The sequence below is a fragment of the Telmatherina bonti genome, assembly GCF_933228915.1.
Source record: "Telmatherina bonti genome assembly, chromosome: 21".
In the NCBI taxonomy this organism is placed as follows: domain Eukaryota; kingdom Metazoa; phylum Chordata; class Actinopteri; order Atheriniformes; family Telmatherinidae; genus Telmatherina; species Telmatherina bonti.
Window position 1 is genome coordinate 7,768,083 of NC_136630.1, and position 26,644 is coordinate 7,794,726.

At 38.4% G+C, this 26,644-nt stretch overlaps 1 protein-coding gene across 1 annotated transcript; it reads left to right on the forward strand.

The window, feature by feature from the left end:
• The first annotated feature begins 1,417 nt into the window (after window positions 1-1,417).
• Window positions 1,418-25,089, forward strand: tbx21 (T-box transcription factor 21). Its single transcript, XM_079261099.1, has 6 exons — window positions 1,418-2,282; window positions 13,216-13,370; window positions 17,232-17,353; window positions 18,173-18,328; window positions 18,971-19,032; window positions 19,365-25,089. Exons 1-6 carry the CDS (start codon window positions 1,735-1,737, stop codon window positions 20,179-20,181), a joined length of 1,860 nt encoding a protein of 619 aa, XP_079117225.1. The 5' UTR covers window positions 1,418-1,734; the 3' UTR covers window positions 20,182-25,089.
• The last annotated feature ends 1,555 nt before the right edge of the window (window positions 25,090-26,644 follow it).

The following is a 26,644-nucleotide window of genomic DNA, read 5'->3' on the forward strand; positions in this document are numbered from 1 at the left end:
GCATGTTGGGGGAGACTGAAACTTTACCTGATACTGTCTGAGGTGTTTCTACCACAAATGTCACGTTGTTTAAAACCAAGAAATTTAGAAAAGTTTGACATCTTCTGTTTGAATTCATATGAATTTGTCTTCATTAACATTAAAGTAATTAATCATGTCATTATTTTAGGCTTCATCCAGGCCTCATTTTGCATCTTGGCTTTCTTCCATATATTCAAAAAAGCAGAGTTTAGGCAAAGGTCTTGACCTCTTATCTTCTTTCATCTTGATTGTGACTTAATTACATATTCTGTTATGTGTTGCAGTTTTGTAAACAATAACCACTTTTTTTTTTATAAATAAGGTTGAAGAAAGCATAACTTTTTTTTTCATCATTTTTAATTTATCTTAGTGTTGCAATTCACTTCACGTCCCCCCAAACGAATATAAAGTGATGTTATAAAGGGGATTCCTCAGATTTATTTAGTATACTATTCATCCCCACACCAGTAATAAATATTATTAAACTACTGGGGGGTGTTTGTAGCCGGTTTGCTGCTTTAGAAGGTTTAGAAAGAGAAGAAAAATGGAAAATGTATTTTAAGATGTAGGACGAGTCAGATGGAAAATGAAAATAAAATCGGGCTGATGATTCAATCTGCCAACTAGTTTATGGTGAGGAAAAACTGAAAAGGTGACTCGTTCTGCCGCAGAGAGAGTGGGCGACTGCTTTTTGGTTTTACTCTTAGACTGAAGAAGTCAAATTACAATAAATCGCAGGTTTTAACGAAATAGTTTTGCGTCCTAAACAAACGGCCATTGCGCAAAAAGTAAACAGAACATTGATGGCCTCATTCATATCCCTCATATCCACCATCATCTTTTATTAAACCAAACTTAAACATTTGATTTAATGTTTTTAAATGCACAAGTAATATTTAGAATATTAGTTATTGTTCAATTTCTGGCCTAATCAATTTAAATGTTTTATTGTATTTCTTGCATTCTCCTAATAAGTTCAACAACTTTATTTAAATACACAATCATGTGCTCGCCAACAAAAAATCCCCCCAATTTCAATCATTTATGTGAGCAGATTTTACACATAATTAAAATGCCAAATATGGCAGAATCAATTTTTTCTTGTCACTTAAAAACACTCTGTGTTAAATAAATCCCTTAGAAATAGAGCAGTTACTGTTACAGCGCTGTGTGCGCGCGCCCGTGTGTGTGTGTTTGTGTTTGTGTGCGTGTGTGTGTGTGGATAATATTGTTCACTCGCATGAGGGGACGGGTCTTTCATATCTGGAGCCTATCAGGTCCTCCCACTGCATCAGACACACCTCCAGAATATGACCACTTACTATATGTATATCACAGGTTAGAAAGTAGAGCATGTTTGACTCACTGCTGGTGTCTCCACGCGCCGAATAAAAGACCAGACAGTCACCCGCCTTGGTTTAAAAAAAGAAAAGAAAGAGAAAAAAGTTTGGGGATGCAGAAAATAGTCTGAAGAGAGCGTGTTAGGGATGTTTTTAGCCTGCAAGCGGCGGAGACACCGAGTTTAAAATGCCCAGCATGTCAGTGCGCTTTGACTCATAGCTGACGTGAAGTTTGGCGTTTCTTTTTTTTTTCTGTGAAATTTTCACCCTTTTCTCTTTATTTATTTATTTATTTATTTGCACTTGCGCCTGCTTAAGTTGAAGCCTGAACTAAACTTATGACATTTGACACAGTTCTGGAGCGAGGCTGCAAATGGGCGGCATAGGTGGCAACCTTTTCCTCAGCATGTTGAATGGGACTGAAACGCAAACTTTCGGAAAGAGCACCGACATCAGCAGCCACCTCCACCGCGGCGGCAAGGATCTAGCAGACTTTAAAATGGGGATTCAGGACGCCAGGTTTTTTTATCCGGACTCTGTTCCAGGCGGGCAGGACGCCCTGGCTCTGCCGTTCCACTCGGAGCAGGCGGTGGGAGGCTACGCGGCGCAGAGCAGCAGGTTTTACGCACAGAGCCTCGGCAGCTGCCCCTACGGCACCGTGAGGTCTCCGCCAAGAAGCGGCGCTGGCCAAGGCTACATCCCCACGGCAGGAGACGGCTTTCCCACGGGAAGTAAAGATATTTACTCTCCTTCTGCGGAGAACTACCCCGCGAGCTTTCAGCACAGTTACCAGCGGCCGCCTCTTTACCCTTTACCTGGCCTACAGGTGTGCGGGAAGACTCAGGCACTGCTCAATAACTATCCGCTATGGGCCAAGTTCCATAAGTTCCAAACCGAGATGATAATCACCAAACAGGGGAGGTAAGACTGTAAAACAAAAAGAAAAAAAAAACTTCTTTTTGTCTAATTTTACATCAGTGAATAAAAGGCTCCTGTGAGAATGTGCATATTTCTGTTTTCTAGGTTTTTCTTCATTTTAAAGTCATTTATTCAGACTGAGCTGCTGTTTCTGTGACACATTCACCTTCCACTGGACCGTACATTTATATATGTATTTCTTTTAGAAGAATGTTGCGGTGTGGTGACTGTAAGCCAACTTATTCATGCAGAACATCATCGCTGCAGGAGACAGAGGTGCAGCATAGATTTTAGTTTGGTTAGAATGACCTCAGACTCAGAAGCAGCATTGCACTTTTTGCGCAAAGTTTAGTTTATTAATCCTCAGCATTTCATGTGGATGGAGGATTATTTAAAGTTAAATATGACCTGAATCTCACCTCTGGCTTTTTATGGTTGATTTAGGTTGATTTTTGACTGAATTTTAGTTTAAACAAAAGAGAAATTGCCATAAGAGAAGAAAATCAGCTTGTTTGACCTTCAGAGTCACCGCGGCGCCTGCGCTTCCTCACAGCAGGTGGCAAGCCCCAAAAAAAAAAAAAAAAAATCCTGAAAATATAGCATTAGAATTATTTCTATTACTTACCTTTTCAGCTTCCTCCCCAATAATCTTCTAACATGCAGGCTTAAAATCTAATAGCATCGTTCTTGCTCATACTGAGAGGATGACATCTAGAGGAGGAAAAAACTTTAATCATGAAACTTATGTAGGCAGCTTTGGAGGTGATCAATTATGGCAAAGTTGCGTTTTAGGAGAAAGGGATGGAAATAAAAAGAGGTGTAACAGGAGCAGGTCTGAGTCAAGGCAGAGCTGAGATCTCCCGACCTACATGAAGGGAACGAGACGACGCCACCGGGCTCCTCCGATAGGTCACCGAGCATTAAGATGCAGTCATGTCGATGAGGATTAATTCACTAATATGCGACACTTGTGTTTGACAGAAGGTTTCAGGCCATAAGTTTCTCATGGCTCGGGTCTGTGCACGGAAAACCAGTGCGTTGTCACATAATAGGACAGTGATATTTCCAGTGACTTAACTCAGCTTGTCTGCTAAAGCCCCAAAGTCATAAAAAATAATAAATTAATAATAAAAAAATTTTTTAAAAAGATGTTGAATTTTTAAATATTGCTTTTATCTATTTTTATACCATTTACTTATTTATGTTTGTCAGAGTTGAAGCCAAAAGGATGAACATGTCTTCAAGTCGCATTCTTGCTAAATATCCCCCTTTGACCTGCATGAGGTCTTTACTTTCTGGTTGACTACAGAGAGAAGTGGAGCAGAGTTCAGTTGCTGCTTTTGAAGTCAGATGTGTTTCTTTAAAGCAGTTTCTTGATTTATTCACCCAGTATGAGCAACAATATTTCAGATTTCTCTGTAAACGTGTTTATAATGGTGCATTAATACAAATGTTCAGGGTTTGTGTTTGTTTTTAATGGATACAGGCAAATATTTAAGTCTAGTTTGCATGTCTTTTTGGGGGGGGGGGGGGTTGTTTCTTGTTATTTTTATCCAATATGTGCATGCATGTGTTTGTGCACTTTAATGTGCTGGTTAATGTCGCTTGACATTAACCAGCCTTGACAGTTTTCTCTCCAGAGACACTCACTCTGGTCAGTAGCTATTATCTATAAGGTCAAGTAATTAAAACAAGTTTTATTTTAAAGCAGCTAATTTCAGAGGCCCTCAGAGCAAAGTAGGAAAGAGTCACATTCGAATACTTGAGAAAAGTCAATGAACGAGCATCACCCGCAATATTAACAGGGTCGGTGAACTGGGTGTGGAGGTGTGATCCTCACATGTGAGAAAGCTAATTTTCACATTCTGCAAAACGGGAAAAAAAACCACAGACTTCATATTGCAAAAATTTCACCGCCTGTTGTTGACAATGTTATTTGCTTTTTTTTTTTTTATTATTGTTGTTGGGTTTTTGGGTTTTTTTTTTTACCTTAAACCCTCTCCCTTACATGGTACATGAAAGCATTTTTGATGAAAACAAAAAGTCCTCAAAGAATTTGGGGAAGTTGAGCAAAGACAAGGTGGGAAAAAGTTATTTATTAAATATCATAAGAAATAAGCTCCTTCATTTTTTATCTAAGATTCAGCTTCCAAGGTAATTTTGCTGTGATTTTTTTAGAGAGAAGTCTAGGAGTGTGCAATGTTAATCAAAACACAGGAATCTGGGAGACAGAGAAAGGGTGAAGAAGCGTGGAGAGGAGGTCAAACACAGCTGAGGCTTTAGATGGCCACACTGAGGAAGTGAGGTACCTTTGAAGCTCAGGAAGTAAAAAACTATATTCTGGGTTTTTTTTTCTCTCTGTTCCTCAGCCTCCACTAGACGTTAAGAGAACAGCCTGACAGATCTCTCAGAAGTTTTTGCCCATGTACCACACTTTGGCTTTGAAATCTTGACACATTTTTATGACCTATGGCAAAGTAGGAGGAATTCAGCTTCACCTCTCAGGGGCTAAATTCAGTTCACCTCACAAGTTGTTGCCATTTCAAGCGCACCGCGGCCAGCGTCTGACTATGGCAGAGTTCATGGAGGCTGCACACACAACCGGGGCGTCGAGGTCGATATCACCAGAGCATCATTTGATGATGCTCAAGATGTCAAATAGATTCAGAAAGAAAAATGCCAAAAAAAAAAAGGGACATTTTTATTCAAAATATTGGGATTTTTTTTGTTATGTTGAAAAGAAAATGAAGTGACTAAATGTGAAATAAGAAATAAGTTTTTTCCTTCTTTCTTTTTTCTGGCCACTGTGCTGATCCTGCACCTGGGGTGTTTTAGGTTTAGATATGAGTAAAAACAAAAAAAAAAAAAAACAAAAAAAAAAAAAAAAAAAGCACATTATTCCCTGCAGTGGTTTCCAAGAAACACATCTGATTTCTCTTATTTGGATATTGCAACTGGATGTTAATTTTATGTGAACATAAAACTGCAATTAATTTGTTGGAATATTATCCTGAAAGCAGTCTGTAACTAGGTGAACACATACAAAAAATATTTCAGAAACTTTTAATAAAAATAAATAACTGAGTACATAATAAATCATGTACAATTCTGCCTGTCCTCATGCAGTACATGTTCTAGGAAGGAGGGAGGACTGACTAAGATTGTAACATACAAACACCTTTTGGGGAAATAATGTTAAACTTCACGCTCAGAGGAATCATGCTTATCTGCTCTCTCTGCTCCACTGACTGCAAATGGTAACAGGCATCAGTTAGTTTGTCAAAGTGGAAATTATCCTTTGATTTGTTTTGTTCCAAATAATAGTAGGTGCTGAAATGACTAACTAGTGTATAAACCCAAAACCCTCTCAGTTCTTTGAAAATGTGCATCGACAAGTATTCAGATGGTGTGTAGTTGTTTCAGTTGCTGAAGCTCACTGTGGGTTTTAATATATTATATACAAACATACACACACACATTTTATACACACACACACACACACACACACACACATATATATATATATATATATATATATATATATACACACACACATATATATATATATATACATATATATATATATATATACATATACACACACACATATATATATATATACATATACATATATTCATACACATATATACATATATATACATATATATATATATATACATATATATACATATATATACACATATATATATATATATATATATACACATATATATATACACATATACACTGAATATATACACATATATACTGAAGAAATGCAGGTGCTGCATATCAGTGAAAACGTGAACCAATAAGTACAATATTTCATCATGTGATGCCTGATTTGGGGAATGTTTGGAAGTCATGTTTATTCATTTATTCTCTTGTTTCATGAAAGCAGAAGTGGGACTATTTCAAGATTTTGGCAGTATGACCTGTCACTTCCTGTTCAGCTGTCTACGAGTGCCTTTGCAGCATTTCGCAGAAACATTACCAACAATTTCACAGAGCTAAACAAGCACTTCTTCCTGTCATGCAAATAACCTCCTCTAATAAACGAGTGTTGAAGTCCAGCACAGTTGAGCCACATGCACATTGTTACTGCAACATTAGTGCTGTTTGGAGGTGCATCTGGATTTGGCTTCCAAAAGAGAAAGGTTTATGAAGAAAGCTGGCTGTGCAGGAAGAAGCATGTGATGCATATTTGTTTGTAAAGCTAATTACAGCCAAAAAGTGATTTAGAATTCAATGATCAATGTCCAGCTGTTTGAGGGAGGTTAAGCCTCATGCATGGCACACGCTGCTGATTTGTCAGGAGCTTTTGACAGTAAATTCCCCGTTAATATTGACACGCACATTTATAGTCAGTTTATCCTTTTTTAGTCTTGACATCAACCAGGTTTTCAACAGGTGCAGAAGAAACAAGGCTGATGCAGCATCTTCAGAGGATGGGAGTGTAGAGTTTATACAGGGTTGTCATAACAACTAGTACCTGGATACAAACATCCAGATATGATGCTCATACGATGAAAAAAACTGAGAAAATTGTTTTCTGAGATGACTGTTTTGTGATTAATTCTTCCAATTAGATGTATTAGCGTCATTTATCTATTAAAAACTAAACTGGTGAGGCTTTAATGGTGTAATCGGTCAGTGACTGAATTCTGTTTGCAATTGGAAATTCCATTTTCCTTAAGTGCATGATAAATACATAATAAATCAAAAAACCTGAAGAGAGGATAAAAAAAAAAAAACTTTGACAAACTTCAAAAATCCATTAATCTTTTCTGATGCATACAGTATATGTTGAGAAAGCAATGTGCATTTTATGCATCAGTAAGAATTTAAAAAGACATCAACTTATTAAGTAGTTTTCAGGTTTAAAGAGAATCTGCATTGAAGGAGTCACTCCAGTCTTTTTTAATATACAAGTTTTCTCAAATACGTCCAAATGTCATTAAGTTTTTCCTTTAAGAGGCCTGGAAATCAGGAAAGAGGAGGGTGCAAGTACACGCAGCCCTCTCTACAACAGGACACAAGCTTGAAACCCAGAATTTACTGCTGTTTTTATTAGTTCTGACTTTCATTTAATCAAAATCACAGCAGAACTTTAACACTTTTCTGGCTTCTAGGTTTGGTTTTAGGTTATAACTTATATACATAAAACAGTTTGGTTAAAGCTAAATGCATGCAGCATTGCCGACATGCATTTTTCAGTCACTTTCACCAATGGAGTCAGCTTATTCTTTCAGTTTCATTAAGGCTGTTTATTATGCATGAATGAACTATTTGTGGAGTCGTTGTTGAGAGGAAAGTCAAAGAAATTAGAAGTTATTCCAACAGCAGCGCCATCTTACCATCAGTCAACCCAGCAGTGTTCACCAGATTGCAGCAGGACCACCAAAAGACTCTTGTATATCAGCCAAACACTCTACCAGCTTTGACAAAGCAGTTTTTGATTCTGTAGGACTGAAGGAAACATTTTTACTCTTACTGATTATTCTTCTGGTCTTGAGTGATCGTAGGTGTTCAGAAGCAGGTTGGTCTAGTTGGACTCAGTCTGACTAGTAAAAATGCAGAATAAAAACGCCATCTTACATAACGCCAGGCTGCACCCCCGAAACCAAAACATATGCAACTAACTGCTCTGCAGAAGGTTGGTGAATATCCTCCGTCTTCCTGGTCGCAGTTTACCGTCGTGTTAAACGAAGGCAAACTGGGTTTGGTTGAGTGTCTGGAAAATGTTTCACCTCTCATCAGAAATAAGTCAATACAGAAACAAGAGAGCCTACGTGTTAAAAGAGTGCTTGTGTCCGGCAGCAGCTGTAGACTGGCATGTTTTCGTCACAGATGATCAAGCGCACACACGGTGACAAAAACTGGACCTGAGCTCCTGTCCGGATGAATCAGCGCGTGCGCTCATGTAGAAAAGTCCTCTCCCTGGTGAATAGCCGGTTTCTCTCTCCTCCTGCCTTCCATCCCCAGGACAAACCCTCCACCCCTCCCACCCTCTGCTCTTTCCTTTTCCCTCTCTCTAACCTCCACTTCCCCCCGCGGTTTCCCCTCCCGCGTCCTCTGTCTGCGCGCAGCCTCACCTCTCCCTCCGACATCCACACAGCTTATTTTGATTTTTTAAATGTCACCGTCTCTGTGTTACTTGCTGGTTCACCACACTCCTCTGTCTGTTATTTTGTCTGCTGACGAAAAACTAGAGTATTCAGAGTCTTCATGAGCACACACACTCACACACACACACCTGGAGCAAACTGAAGGAGAAGCAGACATTTGCTGTCAAGTGTTTATATATCAGAGCGGCATGCTGGCAGGTTGGTTAGGGGGGTCTGTCTGCTTGCTGCATGGCTGCAGGTTTGATCCTGCGGCTGCTGAAGCCAGGTTATGTGTTTATTTATCCACCTGCTCGTAAACATTTCCTACAAACTGAACGCAACTATTTTCTTTGCAGTTGTAACTTCCAGATATGATAATGTGTCACACTGTAGTCTGAGGGCAGAGTATCAACTGTACCCTTTTTTACTACACCGCCACCCTGAAAATAGCAACACCTTAACAGTGTTGGTGTTTTTCAGCTTTTCTGAGCTACTCCGTGCAAAAAAGCCTAAGAGCCGCCCCCGCATGCAAATACCCCTCTCTGTTGTGTTTTCTATGGTTTCCCCCTCTTTCGAGTTCTGATTTCCTATAAAAGGCTTCACTATAAGTAAATCGACAATTTCAGCAGGGGGAAGATGATAACTTTTTATCTACTTTCCAGATTACTTTCGCGAGGTGTTGGTAGGTTGATCCGCTCATAAAAGTCTCTGTTTTCGCTCATATTAAACCCTGCGGTGGAAGAAGAGCTCTTTCACCTGTTCTTTGCAAGCCACTAAAGAGCTCTTGCCGTGATTGTGTTTCATATGATTGATTGTTAAACTGGACTCACCATTGCAGCCAGAAAGACCCAACTGGGACCATTCACGGAGGGGTCTTATCTTATCAGGGAACGGCAGAAGAAGTGGGATTTCTGCTCAAGCGTCACTCAAAAACACAGTTAAAATGTACATGCTTCATGGAGGTTCTTCAGAAAGTTTGCGCAGAAAAAAAAGCATTTATTTCTATCCATATTCCTTAACGGGTAAATTTTGTATTATTTTACTTAACAGTTTCCTTTATAATATGGAGGGAGTTAGCTGCCGGTTGTACCCACAAGTCTGCGTTCCCTCAGCTGTGGTTGAAATGCAAGTCTGCACCAACTGGAAATAAAACTAGAAGAGTTATTCTTCACCAGTTCCCACACCCATTATGTTTGTAGCTTTGTAGGCCAGTTTTGTAAACATAAGAAGAAATAAAAACAGATATTTATTGTGTTTTTGTCTGATATCACTGATAAAAAATTGAAAAAGACCTTTCTGACAAAGTCAAACATATCTCTGTCTCTATCACAACTATCCTCCAAACAAGGCCTTGTTTGTTGATTGATAAAGGTAAACCCAAAATCTTTTACATACATGTCCCAACAGTTTAACACCAAAGAAGAAGAAACTAGCCTATACATGGATGTATTAAATGTACGCATGAAAAAAAAAAATCTAGAAGACCCTCATGTGTGTTTCAAGTTTGTTTTTCCCCAGCAGCAACAATGAGGTGCGTCGATAAGTTTTAATGGTTTTTGGACCACAATGAAGGTTGTGTTTTGTTTTTTTTATTTGTTTGTTGGTATGGTTATTTTAAAGCAGGTAAGGTAGGGGGGTGCTGGTCTTTAAACATGCGAGAACACAGAAAATGAATTAATCTAGGCTTTAAAAGACTATCTTTGTAGCCAGGAAGTATAAAGAAAACAATATTGCAGTGCTAAATCTGATTTGAATTGAGAACTATCTAATTTAATTAACTAAACAACAACACATTTTGGTTTTTAAAGCTTTTGAGATCTGGTCTTCACAGCATCTTTGTAGCTCTAGACTGGATCGCACATGGGCCCAGTTGCACTGAATCCAACAGCTGGTTCATAGTGATTGATGGGAATCTGCCACCACTGCTGATGCCGTATAGTTCCACTCATATAAATACTTTACCCTCCATTTTTCCTCAACCAGTAGGGCGGACTGTTTTACCATAAAGCAGTAGGCAACCGAGTACACAGTAGATCTTATCCATGTGTTCCACCCACACCAAAGTGTTGTAGAAAAGAAACAAAGGCGTGTTTCTCAAAGAGCTAGTTCTTGCATGTGCGCTTCTGACCCGCAATGACTAATCCAACCCATGAACTTTCAAGAACAGAGTTATCATTTCATAATATCTATATTCTTAATGTATGCTCCTGGTGGTGAGCAGATAGAGAACGTTAGCAAATCCCCCCATTCGGTACAGTCAGGCGACAATGCAGCTAACTCATGGCTCATTCTCTTCTCCTATTGAATGCATAGTAATGGATGAAGCATACTGAGTTAGCCATCGTTAGCTTCATATGCACTGCAGCCTCAGGAGGTGCTCGTCCAAGAACAAGGCTCAAATGTTTTTCCCAATTTATACATGCAGCCTCTTCACTCTGACCTCATATGGGCCCATGATTGCATCACGGCCTGCTGTGAAAGCCCATGCAGACATTGTGGCCTACTTTTAAACTGAATTGAATAATTAACTACGTTAGTAGCAATATGGAAAATGAATTGTCGATACTCAAAGCTGCTGACATCAATAGTTTCTGTGCCAGACTGTGTGCTAGTTAGCTTAGCCTAGCATAAATGCCTAGCCAAGCCGCTAGCTTGGCTCGATAAGGAACTATTTTTACACCAAAAATGTAAATATATTTTTTAGGTATTTTATCTACATAACTGTGAACATAGAAGTGGCAAGTCGTTGGTTTGTAATGCTGCATTTTTCCAAACGGAGAAGTGAAAATCTCTCAGCTGCTTGAAGGAAATTGATACTGGAAAGCTGGAAAAATCCATTATACCCACTTTGTGCATAAAGTTTGAAAAGTTGTGCAGTTTTGGTGTTTATCTGTATTTCCTCGTGAGTTTTGTATCAAGAAAACCACTCACACACACTGTCTGTGGTTGTAATTATATTCCTGAAGTGTTTATTAGTCTAAAAAATTGTTAGTCCGAGCTTCAAGTATAAAAAACCCAGTTGCTTCAGTAGAATTAAACTCTATAGGCATCTCGTCTACCTCCCATACATTTTCATTCAACAAACATTTGACATTCTTTACATTTACGTCAAAATCCAGCAGCATAACTGGAAGTTGTTGGGGTTTTTTTTTTCATTTCATGGCGAAGCAAGGCTACAAATGTTTCTTCTGCTTTGTAAACTCCCCAACACAATTTTTATAGTTCCTTTCACTCATAATGTTAATTCCACACATGTATGTCAGCAGGGTGGGTTTATACTGTTAACAGATGGGGATCCATGTCTTCCAGCCGTGTGTGACTTTCCTTTACCTTCGCCTGCTCTTTGCCTGGCAGTGAACCCGTGGACACCCTGACCTCGCTGTTACCTTGTCTCACTGCAGCCCTCCGTGGTCAAAAGGAGTTCAACATGTAAAGCTCCAGCAATCAAGAGCATCTTCTGGGGCATCTTTTATTAACAGCAGTATTAAATATTCACCTACAGTGTCAGCCTTCCCCTCCACCTCTCATTCGTCACTCCCACTCTGATTCTTTCGATGGCAGAGAAACAGAAAGTATCTTGTAGCACTCAGGTCCAAATGGGAATCACCTGCTTACCCTAAAGAGCCGGTGTCATCCCTCCATTCACAAAATCATATTCTTTTCTTTCTGGTTATCACGTTACAGCGTCCCCGGGGGGAATGTGAACAAAAAATGAATAATTTCAATAATACGGGAAGTTTCTTCTCTTTGAGTTAAAAACTGAAACCAGAATTAATAATGGTCATCAGTTCTGCTTTTGATTTTTTTTTTTTTTTTTTTTTTTTTTAACTTTTTTTTTTTTATAAGAAAAAGTGTTTGTGTGAAGGAAGGAAAAAGCCACATTTGCCCGTTTTTCACTGTGCTGGTGGCAAAGCACAAACTAATTATATAACAAATATTTAAATTTAGCCTATATTGTCCATAATAGTTAACAACACTGTAGTATAATTTTAGTGAATTAATAAAATATATATGTACCTTAGATGTAAAGAAAATTATGCAAAAGTTCAATTAAATTTAGTAATCCTAACGAATATTGGGTATTAATTTAACAACCTCTTTACATTTTCTAAACATGTTCTAGAGGAATTTACTGCTGTTGTCAGGCTTGTTTCTCCTCTTGGTGATGAAATAATGTCAACAACTAGGATGGCGATGAGTAATATCAGTCACTTCCTCCGTTGGCTGGTTATTGTCGCCGAGCGGCTTCAGATGCGACGCTCTGAAATGGATAAATGCAAATGGAAAAAAGTGTTTGCAGCATCCGTCACCATGACTAGACAGGTCTCCCTGATTAACCTGTGAAGCGTAACTAATGTGATTTAAAAGTTTTAGTTAATAAGGCAGATTTTACATTTTCAGAAGTGTAGCAATAATTCACGACTCTTCTTCTGAAGTTTAATTTTAAGCCAGAACTTTCACTTTTAAATTGAACCAGCTTGAAATTATGAGCCGTAGCCGAACCTGGATCGTACAGTTTCTAAACATGTTAAAGGAAATAAAGTGTAGAATCACAACTCTTAAAAATGTTTTGTAATTTAAGGTGCGCACAATTTCCTGTTTCCAATTTCCTGCATTTTGTTCCTTCAAAGATGCAAAAAAGTTTGGGTATTTTTTATTCTTCTGTTGTTCTGAGTGTGGCCCTTAACATAACTAAAATATTAACATTTATGAATGATTAAGACAGAAAAAATGGATTTGATTTGACTTAAATGTGTAAATTCAGCTGTAATAAATACACGCGACCAATACTGAAACTTAATCATTTATTATGTTTTGTGTTTCTCCAGGAGGATGTTCCCCTTTCTGAGCTTTAACATCAGTGTTCTAGATCCATCTGCCCACTATAACGTCTATGTGGACGTGGTTTTGGCTGATCAGCACCACTGGAGATACCAGGGTGGCAAGTGGGTCCAGTGTGGGAAAGCAGAGGGCAACATGCCAGGTAAATACCTGCTCCTGTTGTCTTTGTGACAAATGCAGATTTTTCTTCATCACTTCAGACATTTTACATTTAAAAAGTACTAAAATAGGATTAAAAATTGTGACATTTTATCCAAAAAGTGGCTAAAAACAAAGAAATGGGTGAAGGGGCATTTATTAAAGCAAACCAGAAGTGTTTATTCTCAGATATATACATTTTATACCACTTTAAACCTCTACTTTACAACATACCAGAGGAAAATATTGCACTTCACACTTATTTGATAGCTTTAGGAATAACTTATCTAATGAATAAGTTATAGGATTTTATAGTAAACAGAACTTACTGGTAAAAGTCGATGCATTTAGTTCCACGTTTTTAGGATGCAGTTTAATATGATGCAATAATTCAACATCTCTTCTATATAATGTACTTCTGCTGCATGTTTAAACAAGCTGCCCTGCATTAGAAGTACTTCATTTTTGGTGCTTGTGCACCCTACACAATAAAAGCATTTATTTATTCTTGTCTATTAATTTCTTTTGACAATATCTGTATCAGACAGTTTATGTTTCACTGATTTCAATTTTCAGAGGTCAATTTCCATTTCACCACATCGCTCTGATTGTTTTTGAGTCTTTAAACAAATATTCCAAACTTAATTTAAGGTGTGCTCATTGTATTTGTGAAGAAATGCTCAAAACAAACCCATATGGAGCTAAAAATGAAAAATAAAAAGCAACAAACGGCTGATGCACCCAAACTCTGGTCAATCTGTAAAGACGAGCAGGTCTTCATCTCTGAGTACAAGATGGGTGATCTGGAGGAAGTGGTTTATCTGGCAATATGTAGCACAGCTACAGACCTACAGATGGTACAAATAAGTCGTACATCATGAGACACCTGCAGGTTTAGAGGTTTTTGTGGGCATTATGATGTTAAATTGTTCGCTGTTGTTCAAGTTACCTTCTTCACTGCAACTGCTGCAAGATTTTATATGAAAAATAAAAACAGAAATTATACTTTAGATTAAAGAACTCTCATGTCTTCTAATGTTAATCTGTGTCTGAGGTACATAAGTTACAGCAAAGGCAGCTTTAATCCTACTATAAATGTAAAAGGTATTAGTTTTAGTCGCCGTTCTACATTCAGAGGCTCGACAGGGAGAAATTTAATCAAATGTTCACAGCTGCCTTTCATTTTAGTAATGTTTGAAGGGAAACGGATGATGTTCTGTTTGAGATTTGCTGTTTGAGTCTCGAGATGTCTCTACATCCTGCACAAAGAGCCTTTAAACTTAAACTGTGAATATTAGTCATACTTTATTGCATCACATCTTTCTCTTTTTTTTAATTAAAAATAATAAAAAAAAATTCTTCGATCTAGTTAAAAAACCAAAAACACACGACTTAATCCTTCAGGTTCCTGGTTTACCATTTGGTAGAGGAAAATGTGCCGTGATTGTTTAAATAAACCTGCCTGAGCCATCTCTACCAACGGTTTTGGTTTGTAAAACCCAAACTGAGTGTTTGTTATAACACCACAATTTCAATCATTGTTGTAATATTATTAAATTCAATCTCATCACTTGCTAAAAACATTTATTCAGATTATTTTTGTCCAAAACGAACAGAAAAATGCAGAGAAACATTTGATCATTTGATCTTTTTCTTAGTGTAAATATTTAAGAGTTAAATCAATGACACATGGGTGAAATGCATGAGTCTAACATGCAGTCTGGTCCTTTCTACTCTTCTAATTCTTCCATCTTCTTGGTTTTATTGCATTTTCAATTCCTGCAGAGTTTAGGCACGTAATGCAATCAGTTAGGCTTAGAAAGACATAACGGATTTCTAGCATGTGTTTAAAAATCTTCATTTTCTGGCTTCACTTTGTCAAACTAAACCGTGGAACGATTTGAATGTGGAGTTTAAGTAAAAACTACAACCATGAAAACAGTTTAAAGACAAATAGAAAGAAAATGCATTAAGAATGTGTATGTATAGAATACTTATGTATATTATCCACATTATCTTGGATTGATGTTATGGTTAAACTCAGGCGAAGAAGCAGGAAGCTAATTGGCTTAGTTTGTTGTCAATTCTGTTTATGATGAAAAGGTGTAAAAATAAGTTTATACTTCTACCCATCCCTTTTTTATATGTCGTTTCACACACGTAGTTTCATCATTTATTTTTTTGAAGTACCTGAAAAGTTGACATTTTGGAGTTGGCATGACTCTGAGGATTAACTAAAATGTGGAAATATGCGGGTGTTAAAACACAGGGATTACCAGTCGCTGCACAAGTTTGGATGTGACCACAAGGTTCTGCAGAATCTGAGTTGGTTCGGTCCTGCTTCAGATCTCTCATCTGTGCAGTAACGAGCCATTACGTTTTCACTTAAAAAATAAACACCTTCTGAATGCATCAGTCCTGATTTCCAATTTTCTGTTTTTGTATCTCTTTCTTCTCGCTCCTTCTTCCTTCTTTAATTTATTACTTTTTACACTCCAGAAAAATGTGAAAAAAAAAGCAAACAGCAAATCTGTGAAATATGCCTTCAGGGTGTGATAACTAAAATATAAACCGCAATTATATAAATGAGACAAACAAATGTGTAACACTTCTGATAGGTGTTGTGGAAAGGTGTGTACTGATATGCAGTTGTGGAAACTGTGGTGAAACAACACCTCTCAATTAGAGTTAATAGAGAACTTGTGTGGTGTGCACATATAAAGGTTAGCAGGTCATTGTGGTAACGCTGAAAATTCTTGGCTCTGAGATTGTATCCTGCTATGAGAGTTCAGTAAATATCAAAGGAGCAAGAAAACATAACATCCTTGGCTGCAGGAAATGTGACACACGATGGAAATGTGTTTAAACTGGGCAGCATTTTCATGTTTCCTCCCGTTTCAGCCAATCAGCATCATATAGATCAGTGGTCCCCACCCTTTTCTGTACCGCTGACCGGTTTAATGTCTGACAATATTTTCACAGCCCAATCTAAAGGTGAAGCTTATAAAAACTAAATAAAATGACAAGATCGGCATTAAAAACTGTTGTATTTTCTCTGTAGCAATAATAATGAACGTAAATCCACTGGTATCATGTGCAACTTTATTAGCGGTGTCCTCGTAATGTCACACCAACAACAAAACATCACATGAGCAACATCGTTTCTACCCGACACAATGCAACGCACTCTGGTCGCTATGATAATGTTTCAACATACCTGCAAAATAAGACAACACAAAAACAAACTTCATGATTTCGCTCGCTGTGACGTGCATAGAGTGAGACGGATGCAACAGAGAAAAACCGGTCACTTTTCAAAATAAAACATAATCTGCGTAAAAATAAAATAAAATAATGGAAATTATTTTTTCTTTCTTTGCGGCCCGGTACCAAATGACAGCTCCCAGTTTTTCTGTCTATTTTATATATGAGCAAACCATGAAACTTAAAATGTGTTCTTGCTGCATCTAATTCAATATTTGACTAATTATTATTCACAACTGACTTAACCCTTTATAGGGCAATCAATGAAATACCTTGAAATTAGAAATTTTAACCTAAAACTGTCCTTCTGGTACCAAGACCTCCATTCTGTTACATTAACGAAAAAAATAGTTTCATGCTTAATATGAAAAAAAAAGTGATCAAAAATAGTCACTTGCCCCATAAATGGTTAAAAACAGAAAAAGTTTTAACCCATTGCTAAAATTTAAATTTACAAGTTTCACATGATTAATGATACAATTACTTTTTTCAATGGCTAAAAAAAAAAAAAAAAACGTTATGTTTTAGTTTGTTGAATATTTCAGCTCCTTAAATGCCTCATAAATAAAACACGACTTGTGATCTATTTTGTCAATTTTAGGAAACAGGATGTACATGCACCCCGACTCGCCCAACACGGGAGCTCATTGGATGAGGCAAGAAGTGTCGTTCAGCAAGCTCAAGCTGACCAACAACAAGGGCAGCACCAACAACGTGGCTCAGGTACCCCGTTATCAGCCTTCTCGCCGCTCGTCTCTCCTCTGATGCAGCCGGAAGTCGGTCTGTCTGTGCTCATGTCAGCGTTTAGTGGCTGAAACAGGTTCAAATAAAAATTCATGCTCCATATTAAGGCAGTATGAAACCACTGCTTATTAGTGTTTATTTTCTGAAATTTATGCAAATAAGCTGATATTGCATGCAGTTTTAAGTTCCTCTATCATATACCTGATATGTGTTGAGATTAGCTGCATTGTGGCGACTCAAGTTCTTTTTGTTCTTATCATTTCTCCTTTAGAAGGGTGGGGATTCAAATGACTAAAAGTCTAGTGATATATCCATTTCTTTTCTTATTTTTATATATTGTATAGTATATCTGCATATATGATAAATTAGGGGTGGGAAAATCAAATCGAAAAATCTGGATTTTGTTTGCTGTACAATTTTAAAAATCGATTTTTTGTTAAAAAAATCGATTTGTTTTTCAAATAAATAAAAATAATCCATTATGAAATTTTTGTCATTTTTATTGTTTTTATTGATCTTTAAACGGTCTTATTGGGCTTTATAGCAGCAGAATGATGGTCTGGCTACTGTGTTGCTTTTTCCTCAATGAAATCAAGGAAAATGACGAGTAAAAAAAAAAGTTTTGTACATTTATTTAGTTTTTAATCTACAAAAATCATTAATATCAAAGAACTTTGGGAATCGCAATTTAAATCGAATCGGCACCCAAAAAAATCGGAATCGAAACCAAAAACATATCGTCACAGCCCTATGGTAAATATATGCAGATTTTTTTCAATATACTGTCGTTGCTTCCAGATGATAGTCCTCCAGTCGCTCCATAAGTACCAGCCTCGCCTGCACATTGTCGAGGTAAAGGAAGATGGTTCAGAGGATCCCTTCTTGTCAAAAGCCCAGACTTTCGTCTTCCCAGAGACTCAGTTCATTGCTGTCACTGCTTATCAGAATGCAGATGTAAGTCACAACATTTATATTTCTCATTTTCTCATCTCATTTTCACATTATGGGCTTGCAAGTTGAAACCGTTTACATTGCTGCTATTTTCTTAGTTGTTCAGAGTAAAAGAATAGCTTTTAAACTGAGCGGATTCCCAACATGACTATTATAAGTTAATGAACTTATCTTAAAGAATGCTTCAGTGTGATGGTTATTGTCAGAGGTATGCTTTCCTAAATATAGGCTTGATTTTTATCTGCACGCATCAAAAATGCATATGCACACATTTACAACCTACTGTACAGTACGTGTCAGCATTAGTACACCACAAGTTCAGCTAAAAGTCACCTCACCTCATCTGACCGGAGGACTGTGGCTCATTTGTCCTCGTGCTGTGTTCGCTATGTCTCTAGCAGCTGCTCAGATGAAAAGTATAAAAGTTTCTCTCTATAAAGTCGGGATACGCCGGCGCGGTTCTGTATGAGGGTGTTCACCACTGAAGATCAACTCTTTCCAGCATGGGAAGAAATACCATGCCTGCCTCATTAATTATTCGTCACTGACCTCATCTCTAACTGTTCTCTCGTTTCTTCGTGGTTAATCACTCCTCTTTTCCTCTGCCTACATTCTCTCGTTGGCCTCCTCCTATTCCCTACACAGATTACTCAGCTGAAAATAGACCACAACCCCTTCGCTAAAGGCTTCCGCGACAATTATGACACGTAAGTAATTTGGAGCTTCTGCGTTATTGTAAAGAGAAAACAACAGTAAATCCTCTCCTTTTAGACTGGATTCAGAACATTGTGTGAACTTTGCATAAATAATGAGACAGGATCACTGCTGGCACTTAAATGCCCTCAGTGCTCATATCACCCTTTTAATATTAGAACAGATGCAATTACTGCGCTTTTGCTGAGCATGCTGCAGCGAAATGGTGTGAGGGGCTGTGAAATGTTTGATAGTTGTTTGAGGTTTGAGCAGGAAATAACACCTTCTTCTTTTTCCTCTTCTTCTCACTCTCTTCTCTTGCTTTCCTCCTCCCCCTTCTGCCTAGGCTGTATGCTCCTCCTGACTCTGATCGCCTCACCCCTTCTCCCACAGAGAACCAGATGCTGCCTGGAGGCTGCTACCCCCAGGGCTACCTCTCTGAACAGTATATGAGCCCCCTACCCCAAAGCCGCTTCTATAGCCGTGAGGCGATCAGTATGGGTCAGCAGCACAAAGACCTTTCCTCCAGCCCAGGACCACACAGCCACTGGTACCTGCAACCACAGCAGGGCGTTGCCCCAAATCGTCTTGACTTTGCTTCCTCCTATGAAGGGGACTTCTCCGGAAATGGTTTCTACAAGCCTTTCCCTTTGCAGACATCCGCTCACCATGCCCTCAGCTACTACCCAGACCATCCTTTTGCGTCCACAAGCGTGTCAGTATCAGGTGCCACCTCAGCAGGCTGGAGCACCAGTAGACCCACCCCTCAGTATCTCAGCCACCCCAGTAAACCCGGCCCTAGTCTGGGCTGGTTTAGACCCATATCATCGTCTTCCTCTTCCTCATCATCTTCCATGTCACCTGGCAACCCCAGGCTGCATCCTCCCTCCATCCTTGAGTCTCTGCAGCCGCCTTTGCTGCAGGACAAGCCTAAAGACACTGTGGGAGTGGTTGCAGAAGATCCCTGGCTTGAGCCCCCCTCTGTGAAATCAGCAGACTCGGCCGACTCGGGCTTGTTTGAGGGCGGCATGGGGGACAACAAGAAGAGGAGGGTGTCACCCTATACATCCAGCACTGAAAACTCCCCACCTCCACGCAGTGGAGACATCTGCGAGAAAGATAGCAACAGTGACGCAGACTACTATGGTTATTACACCCACTGAAGGCTTCACACATCAAAGTCTCTCCCAACACCTTCCCACGCCACCCTCAGGGACACATATGGTTCTGTCCAGTCAGGTCATGGTAAAGCACTGGAACAGTCTGTTTTTTTAAGTAGCAGAACCACATTACTGAGGATGCAATCTAATCTAAGGCCACATCACCAATCCACACAGACCATCCGCTTCATAAAGTCCTATCTCAAAAGCATCATAATTACAGAAAGAACCTTCGAGGATGAACAGAAGTGGATGTGACGGGGACACTGGCCTGCAGTCACACAGCCACCAAACAGATGTGTGACTTAAGTCTCTGAAACATCAGGAGATTTGAAGGGGGGAAAAAAAAGATCTGCATATCTGCTTGTTGACAGACACCTGCGGGGATTGTCTGTTCTTTCTGCATCAAACACTCTCTCTGCCTCTTTTGCCATGTCTTGTTTAAGTCTTCCTTCTCACCCTCAACCATTCACACGTCTACTCACAATATGCTCATGTTCATTTCCCATGCCGATTGTGAGCAGAAATTGCATTTCCACACGCTCTACTCTCCTCAATTAGCCCCGAGAAGCGATAGAGAGAGCAGCGCCCACTGGTGGCAGCAGAGGAGAACTGCAGGCTTTCAGACCAGAAGCCAAAGCGTTTGAGTGAGTTAAGACAAGCGCATGCTGAGGTAAGGTTAACAAACCTTTTGTATGTATAGATGTGTTTTGAGTAATTAAACAGCCACAGCAAACGGCAGCAAACTGCTCAACTGGACTCAAACACTGGGATTTAATTCTACAGTTCAGTGTTGGTAACACAAAGACAGATGACAGAAATACTGGTTCATTTCTCCAGTTGTTGAAGGCCAACACCGGCATTTGACCCAGAAATTATTCATATTTGCTGACTGACTTCTCAGACATACATATTTAAAGCTGTATGTCTGGCTTTGGAAAGGTTACTCTAATTGGAGACTTAATTTAGACAATAATCAGCAGATGAAGTGATGATAAAAGGAATTATAATATGAAAGCTACCAAGAAAAAATGTCCTAACATTTACATTTTCCATTTCTGGTGGTTATGAAGTCACATGTAAATCATCCAGGGATGTAAAAGTTCTGATCGTGCGAATTATAAGCATTACAACAATACCAACATTATTGATTGTAAATGGGGATTTAATGTACAACTCATAGAGATTAGTTGCTTTAAGGACTACTTTAAACATGTTGACTGCCTAAAAACAAGACAAAATACTTAAAAATGAATTAATTTTGGATAATCATAGTAATATAATGTCATAAGGAAAACTTCTGGTTGTAATAATTTTGTCATGAAATTCTGATACGACGGATGGTTTGATGCTCTAACAGAACACCGACAAAAAATAGCTCCCAGGTCATTTTAGGAGATTATTTTCCACAAAAAGCTTTAAGGCACTTGTTTGTTGCTAGAATTCTCATAGATAAGATGAAATACATTTTATTTATATGGTGCATTTAAAAAAAAACAAAAAAAACAAAAGAAAAACAAACCAGCTAAAGCTGACCAAAGTGGGTCAAACTTTCCAAAAACTATTCCCCTGACAGACATCTGGCGAGTGTTAAGATGTTTATCTACACCATGTACAGGTGTTCATTTGATTTTTTTAAAGGCTCCTCTAAACCTTCTAAAGCTGGACAGTTATAGTGCACAGATATAATTAAGACCAGATTCAGATATTAACATATATGGCTGGACACAGCATACCTCTTGAGCTGGGGTCAGAAAGCTGCGTAGGAGGAGGGAGATTCCCAAACCAACAATTTAGCAGGTCTGAAGAAGCATAGCTGCTTAAAAGCAAGAATATAGTCTTTGCATCGCAACACATTTGATGTGACAAGCCTTCATCATTCTGAAAAGCCCCTCGCTGGGTTCACGTGTCTTCAGATGTGAAATATCAAAAGGTGGGAGGCAGAATATGGCAAACGACTGATATTCCTCTCTTAAAAACCAGCTCGTTTCTGTTAAGGGTGGTTTTGCAGAAAGGTGTGAAAGTTTGATGAAAACATATGACCAGAATGTGTTCAACCCATCTAATGGTTAAACCATATTCTTGTTATTGTTTAAAATAACTCTTACATTTTGCCAAAACTTTGTCCCTGCAACAGTGGGTCAATGTGGAAAAGATTACAGGTAATAATGGAGAGGAAAGCAGCATTCATTTTAATATTCTAACAACTTATTTTCTCACTATTACTGTAAAATCACTGTAACCCTCCTTGTTTAAACCATTATTTTGTGAAAATCGATAAGCTTAGCTAGACCTCCTAATATAGTTTGCTGTGGTACTCCACAGTGGAAAGTGGGTCAATGAGGATGCCAACATACTTGTAGGTAAACGGACAAGGCGCTGTCACCTGCGGACCACAATAAACAGGAAGCACAAAGTGACCAGACAGACACTCCGTATTTCCCCCCTCTAGTCTCCGGGCCTATCATGTGGTGACACTGGTTGACAGAGGCCCGGCTCCCAGCCCGGTGACAGAAATAAAGAGTGAGGCAACAGTCGGAGCTGATCAGAGATCTGCTCCTCATTCCTCACCAGGTGTGCTAACGGCCTCAGACCACGCTTGGGGGGACGGCAGGCACTTAGTCAAGCAGGACTACCTCAGAGAGAAAGAGAGACAAAGAATTTAAATTACGCTGAATTTTTAAATGTGAATTCACTCTTGAAATGCTTAAAATGACCCGATAAAAAAGTGATAGAATTTATCTACACAGCTGTATCAAGCTGAAACGCAAAAAGCCGACTGAGATCTGGGTCTTGCTTGATATTTCACTCTCCTGTCGCGACATTATGATGTCATTCACTGGTAATGTTGAATAAATGGATAATGGACATATTCAAACCCACGTTAAAACAAACTAAAGTAATTTGGTCCCCAAAGGCCTAAATCTGTAGGTTACAAGAAGTAAATGAGTTATTTTTTTTATGTATGAATAAAATCCCAGCATAAGGACATGTTCTTTGACTCCAGACTATTAACTGAGGTCATATTCAATCCAAATTCAGTTTAACCAAATCTGGCAGCCAGTAAATACACAGGTTCCCTATAATTTACCAGTCAGATAAATTTATCTGATGTCAGTTCACTGAATTCTTCATGTTTCCAACCGTAATGTTTATTTGCTCAAACATTGCAGCTGGATTTTATGTTGGAATAAAGCAACAACAAACAAGCTAGCGCTAGCTAGGGCTAGCAAAAGCTAAATTAGCTTTGAGCAAACGTGTTGGTGGTTTGCAGAGTGACCGTAGTCTTTACTCATTAGTAAATTAATTATTAAATTAGTTTTAATCAACAAGAACACTGCCTTTCAACAAAAAAGTCTCAAAGTTCTCAAAGACTTTATATCAACAGTAATTATTAGTGATTGATAAGACTACTAGTCCTGAAACATTCAGCACTTTCCTTAAAATTCAGTTTCTGACCTCTTATCACAGCCAACGTCGTATTTACCGCTGCATCAGCTAAAAAAAACAAAAAAAAAAACAAAGTGCAATTCAACTTTCATTCTAATTTCAAGATAAGTTTACAATTTATAGAATAGTTTGGCAATAAAGTGCAAAACATTAGATGTGCTCCTTTTTGCACAGTGAAAGTTTGTGGGCACTGAAATAACACCCCGTTCTTCTCATTTCTGGTGTTAGAACTGAGCAAAGACAGATATACTAAAGAAAAACATGCAAAAAAGCGGGCAGGAATTTTAACCAGAATCTATCAGCTTTTTGTTGCATCTGTTTGTGTTGTTTTGGTTATAAAAACACAGTTGACCCTTGTCCACGTTACTGAATATGTCTAAAATCATACCTTTAGCCCCTGGTTTTTTGTACTTGTTCTCTTGCAACAGTCTTAACATTAATATTGATGCAAAAAGAGCAAACTCTGACATCTTCCTCCTATTTGCAAAGAATTAAAAGATAAAACGGAATATGATGAAGTGCTGGATATGAGATATGGATTGTGTATATTACCAATGTGATATTTCCAAAAGATGTCTCCTGTTTAACATTCATGTTGATTTTTTTTAAAGAGATTCTTAAAAGACCTTAATGAAGCTGTATAAATGGGCAATTCATGTTTTAAGTGCAATTAATAAAATGGAAATTAGTGTAGAATTAATGGTGCCATTGCAGAAACAGTGAGAGCAAAAGCTTTATGTGAATACTGCCTGTGGACAATGTCAGTTATTTATTTTCTGTGCTGTGGTTTTTGTGGTACACTGACTGGCCCTGCACCTCGATGAGTGCAATTTCCCCCAACAAAGAGCAGCATGAAAATGTTTTCAGATGCCTCAGGAAGGACCCCTGTTGGATACGTCATGCTAATACAAGAAGCCTCCACCTGTGAACTTAAGTCCCTGATGTTAGACCTCATGAGTCGGTTTCCCCTCGGCCCACATTTTTCCTTGATGAGAAGATAAGACTAATTTGTTTTGCTGACTTTGTGATTTAAAAAACAGAACTGTAAAGAAAAGGAGACCACACAAGTGAAGCAACAAGCATGTTATTTTTTGTGTGTGAGAACCATGTGCACTGTTTGTGTCAAGGGAGCAGTAATGGTCGTTTTACTCTTTAAGAGCTGATGCCGAAACAAATAAAAGTGACCATTACTGACAGAGAAAATCTAAACTGTTATTTATTAAAGTCAGCATAACTGTATTTGTTTGTTTTTTTATTGATAAAATTAAAGTTTCCACATATTAAATCTCTGACGTGTTCATTTAATTCAGTGAAAACATGAAAACGTTTATGCTCAGAGCTGATGAAGAGAAACTGAAAATGTTTAGATTTCATGAATTAACTTTCAATAAAAAAAATGACAATTGTTATGTGACCATTTTAATGTACTGTATAAATATGCATATACAGCATGTACATATTTCCAAACAGCTGAATACTATTAATGGCATATACAGAATAAAAACTTTCTCTGCTTTTATAAATATGTACCTATTCTGAACATTGGTCCTTTTTTAGCATCAAATAAAGCTTGAAACACGCTGAATATTTTGGAATGACAACGATACCAAGTTTTAGGGAGAGAAAAAAATTCTAAAGAATTAACATTTTTATTCATTTTCTCGTCCACTCAGTCCAATTAAGGGTCATGGGGAAGCTGGAGCCCATCCCAGCAATCACTGGGCGGGGGGGAAGGCTGCACCCTGGACAAGTCGACATCCCATTCACGCTCACTCCTAGTGACCATTTAGAGTGGCCAGTTAACCTAACATGCATGTCTGTGGATGGTGGGAGGAAGCCAGAGTACCTGGAGAGAACCCACACATACACGGAGAGAACATACAAACTCCACACGGAAAGGCCACCATTCGAACCTCCCCCAAGTCAAGGCTCGAACCAGCAACCTTCTTGCTTTGAGGTAATCACTATGCCACCATGCAGCCTCAAATAGTGCTTTATTTTTTTTTTATTTTTTTTTTAAAAACAAAAAAAAACCTGAATATTAAACATGGCAACGCTGCATTTGAAAAAGAGCTTTGTGACATTTAGGTAACACAACCGGGCTGTTCATCTTCTCATCTCAATGTAACATGTAAATATCAGGTAATGCAAATAACCAATCAATATATTGTTTCAATAAATCATTTTTCACAGTGCTTAAAGATTTTCATGTTTCCATTGAACAGTGTTAAGAAAACACTCTTAGATTTATAACTACAATCATCCTTGCATCTGTTTTGGTTCTTATAATGGGAAAACTATGAAGATCAGTGATAATGCACCTTTTTTGCAGGATGCTAAATCCTGTATTCTGGTTTTCTAAGTTTCTTAAAATGTTTAAAACATTCAGTATATTAAACCATATGGAACATGCAGTTTGTTTACAGCAGGGTTTGCTAAAAACTGCAATAATTTGGCCACTTAAAAGCAAGGGAAACAGATTTTAACTCCCGTGGGAACATATCATCCCTTTTAAAGTGATTCTGGCAACTTTCTGCCAAACACATGAGGAAAGTATCATTTATCATTTGCTCCTTAACAATCCAGGCCTGACTGTAAAATGGACTCAAGTTTGTTTGAGATATAGTTGTACTGTCAGTCAGAAGAAACCCGAAAGCTGGTTGAGAAGAAGGTGAGATTTGATGGAAAGTTTACACATAATGCACTAATATAATCAGCCATTTACTAACCAGACAGCTTCAGTTTCACAGCTTGAGTACCTGAAGGAATCTAAATTAATAACAGCAAATTAGAAAATTATACTTCTGTCTAGATTTCTTCACCAGTCATGTCTGGTGGTTAAGTGTGATAAAGATGGAGGTTTTCCCATGAGCCAGTCATGAGTGTGCAGAAAAAGTAAGATGAGTGGCATCGTCTCCGCTCTTCCAGAGCAGGTCATGCATGCTGTCTTACGTATCAGACATCAATACTCCTACATCTTCCTCTTTCACGTGGCGTCGTCCAGAAGGTGCTGCGA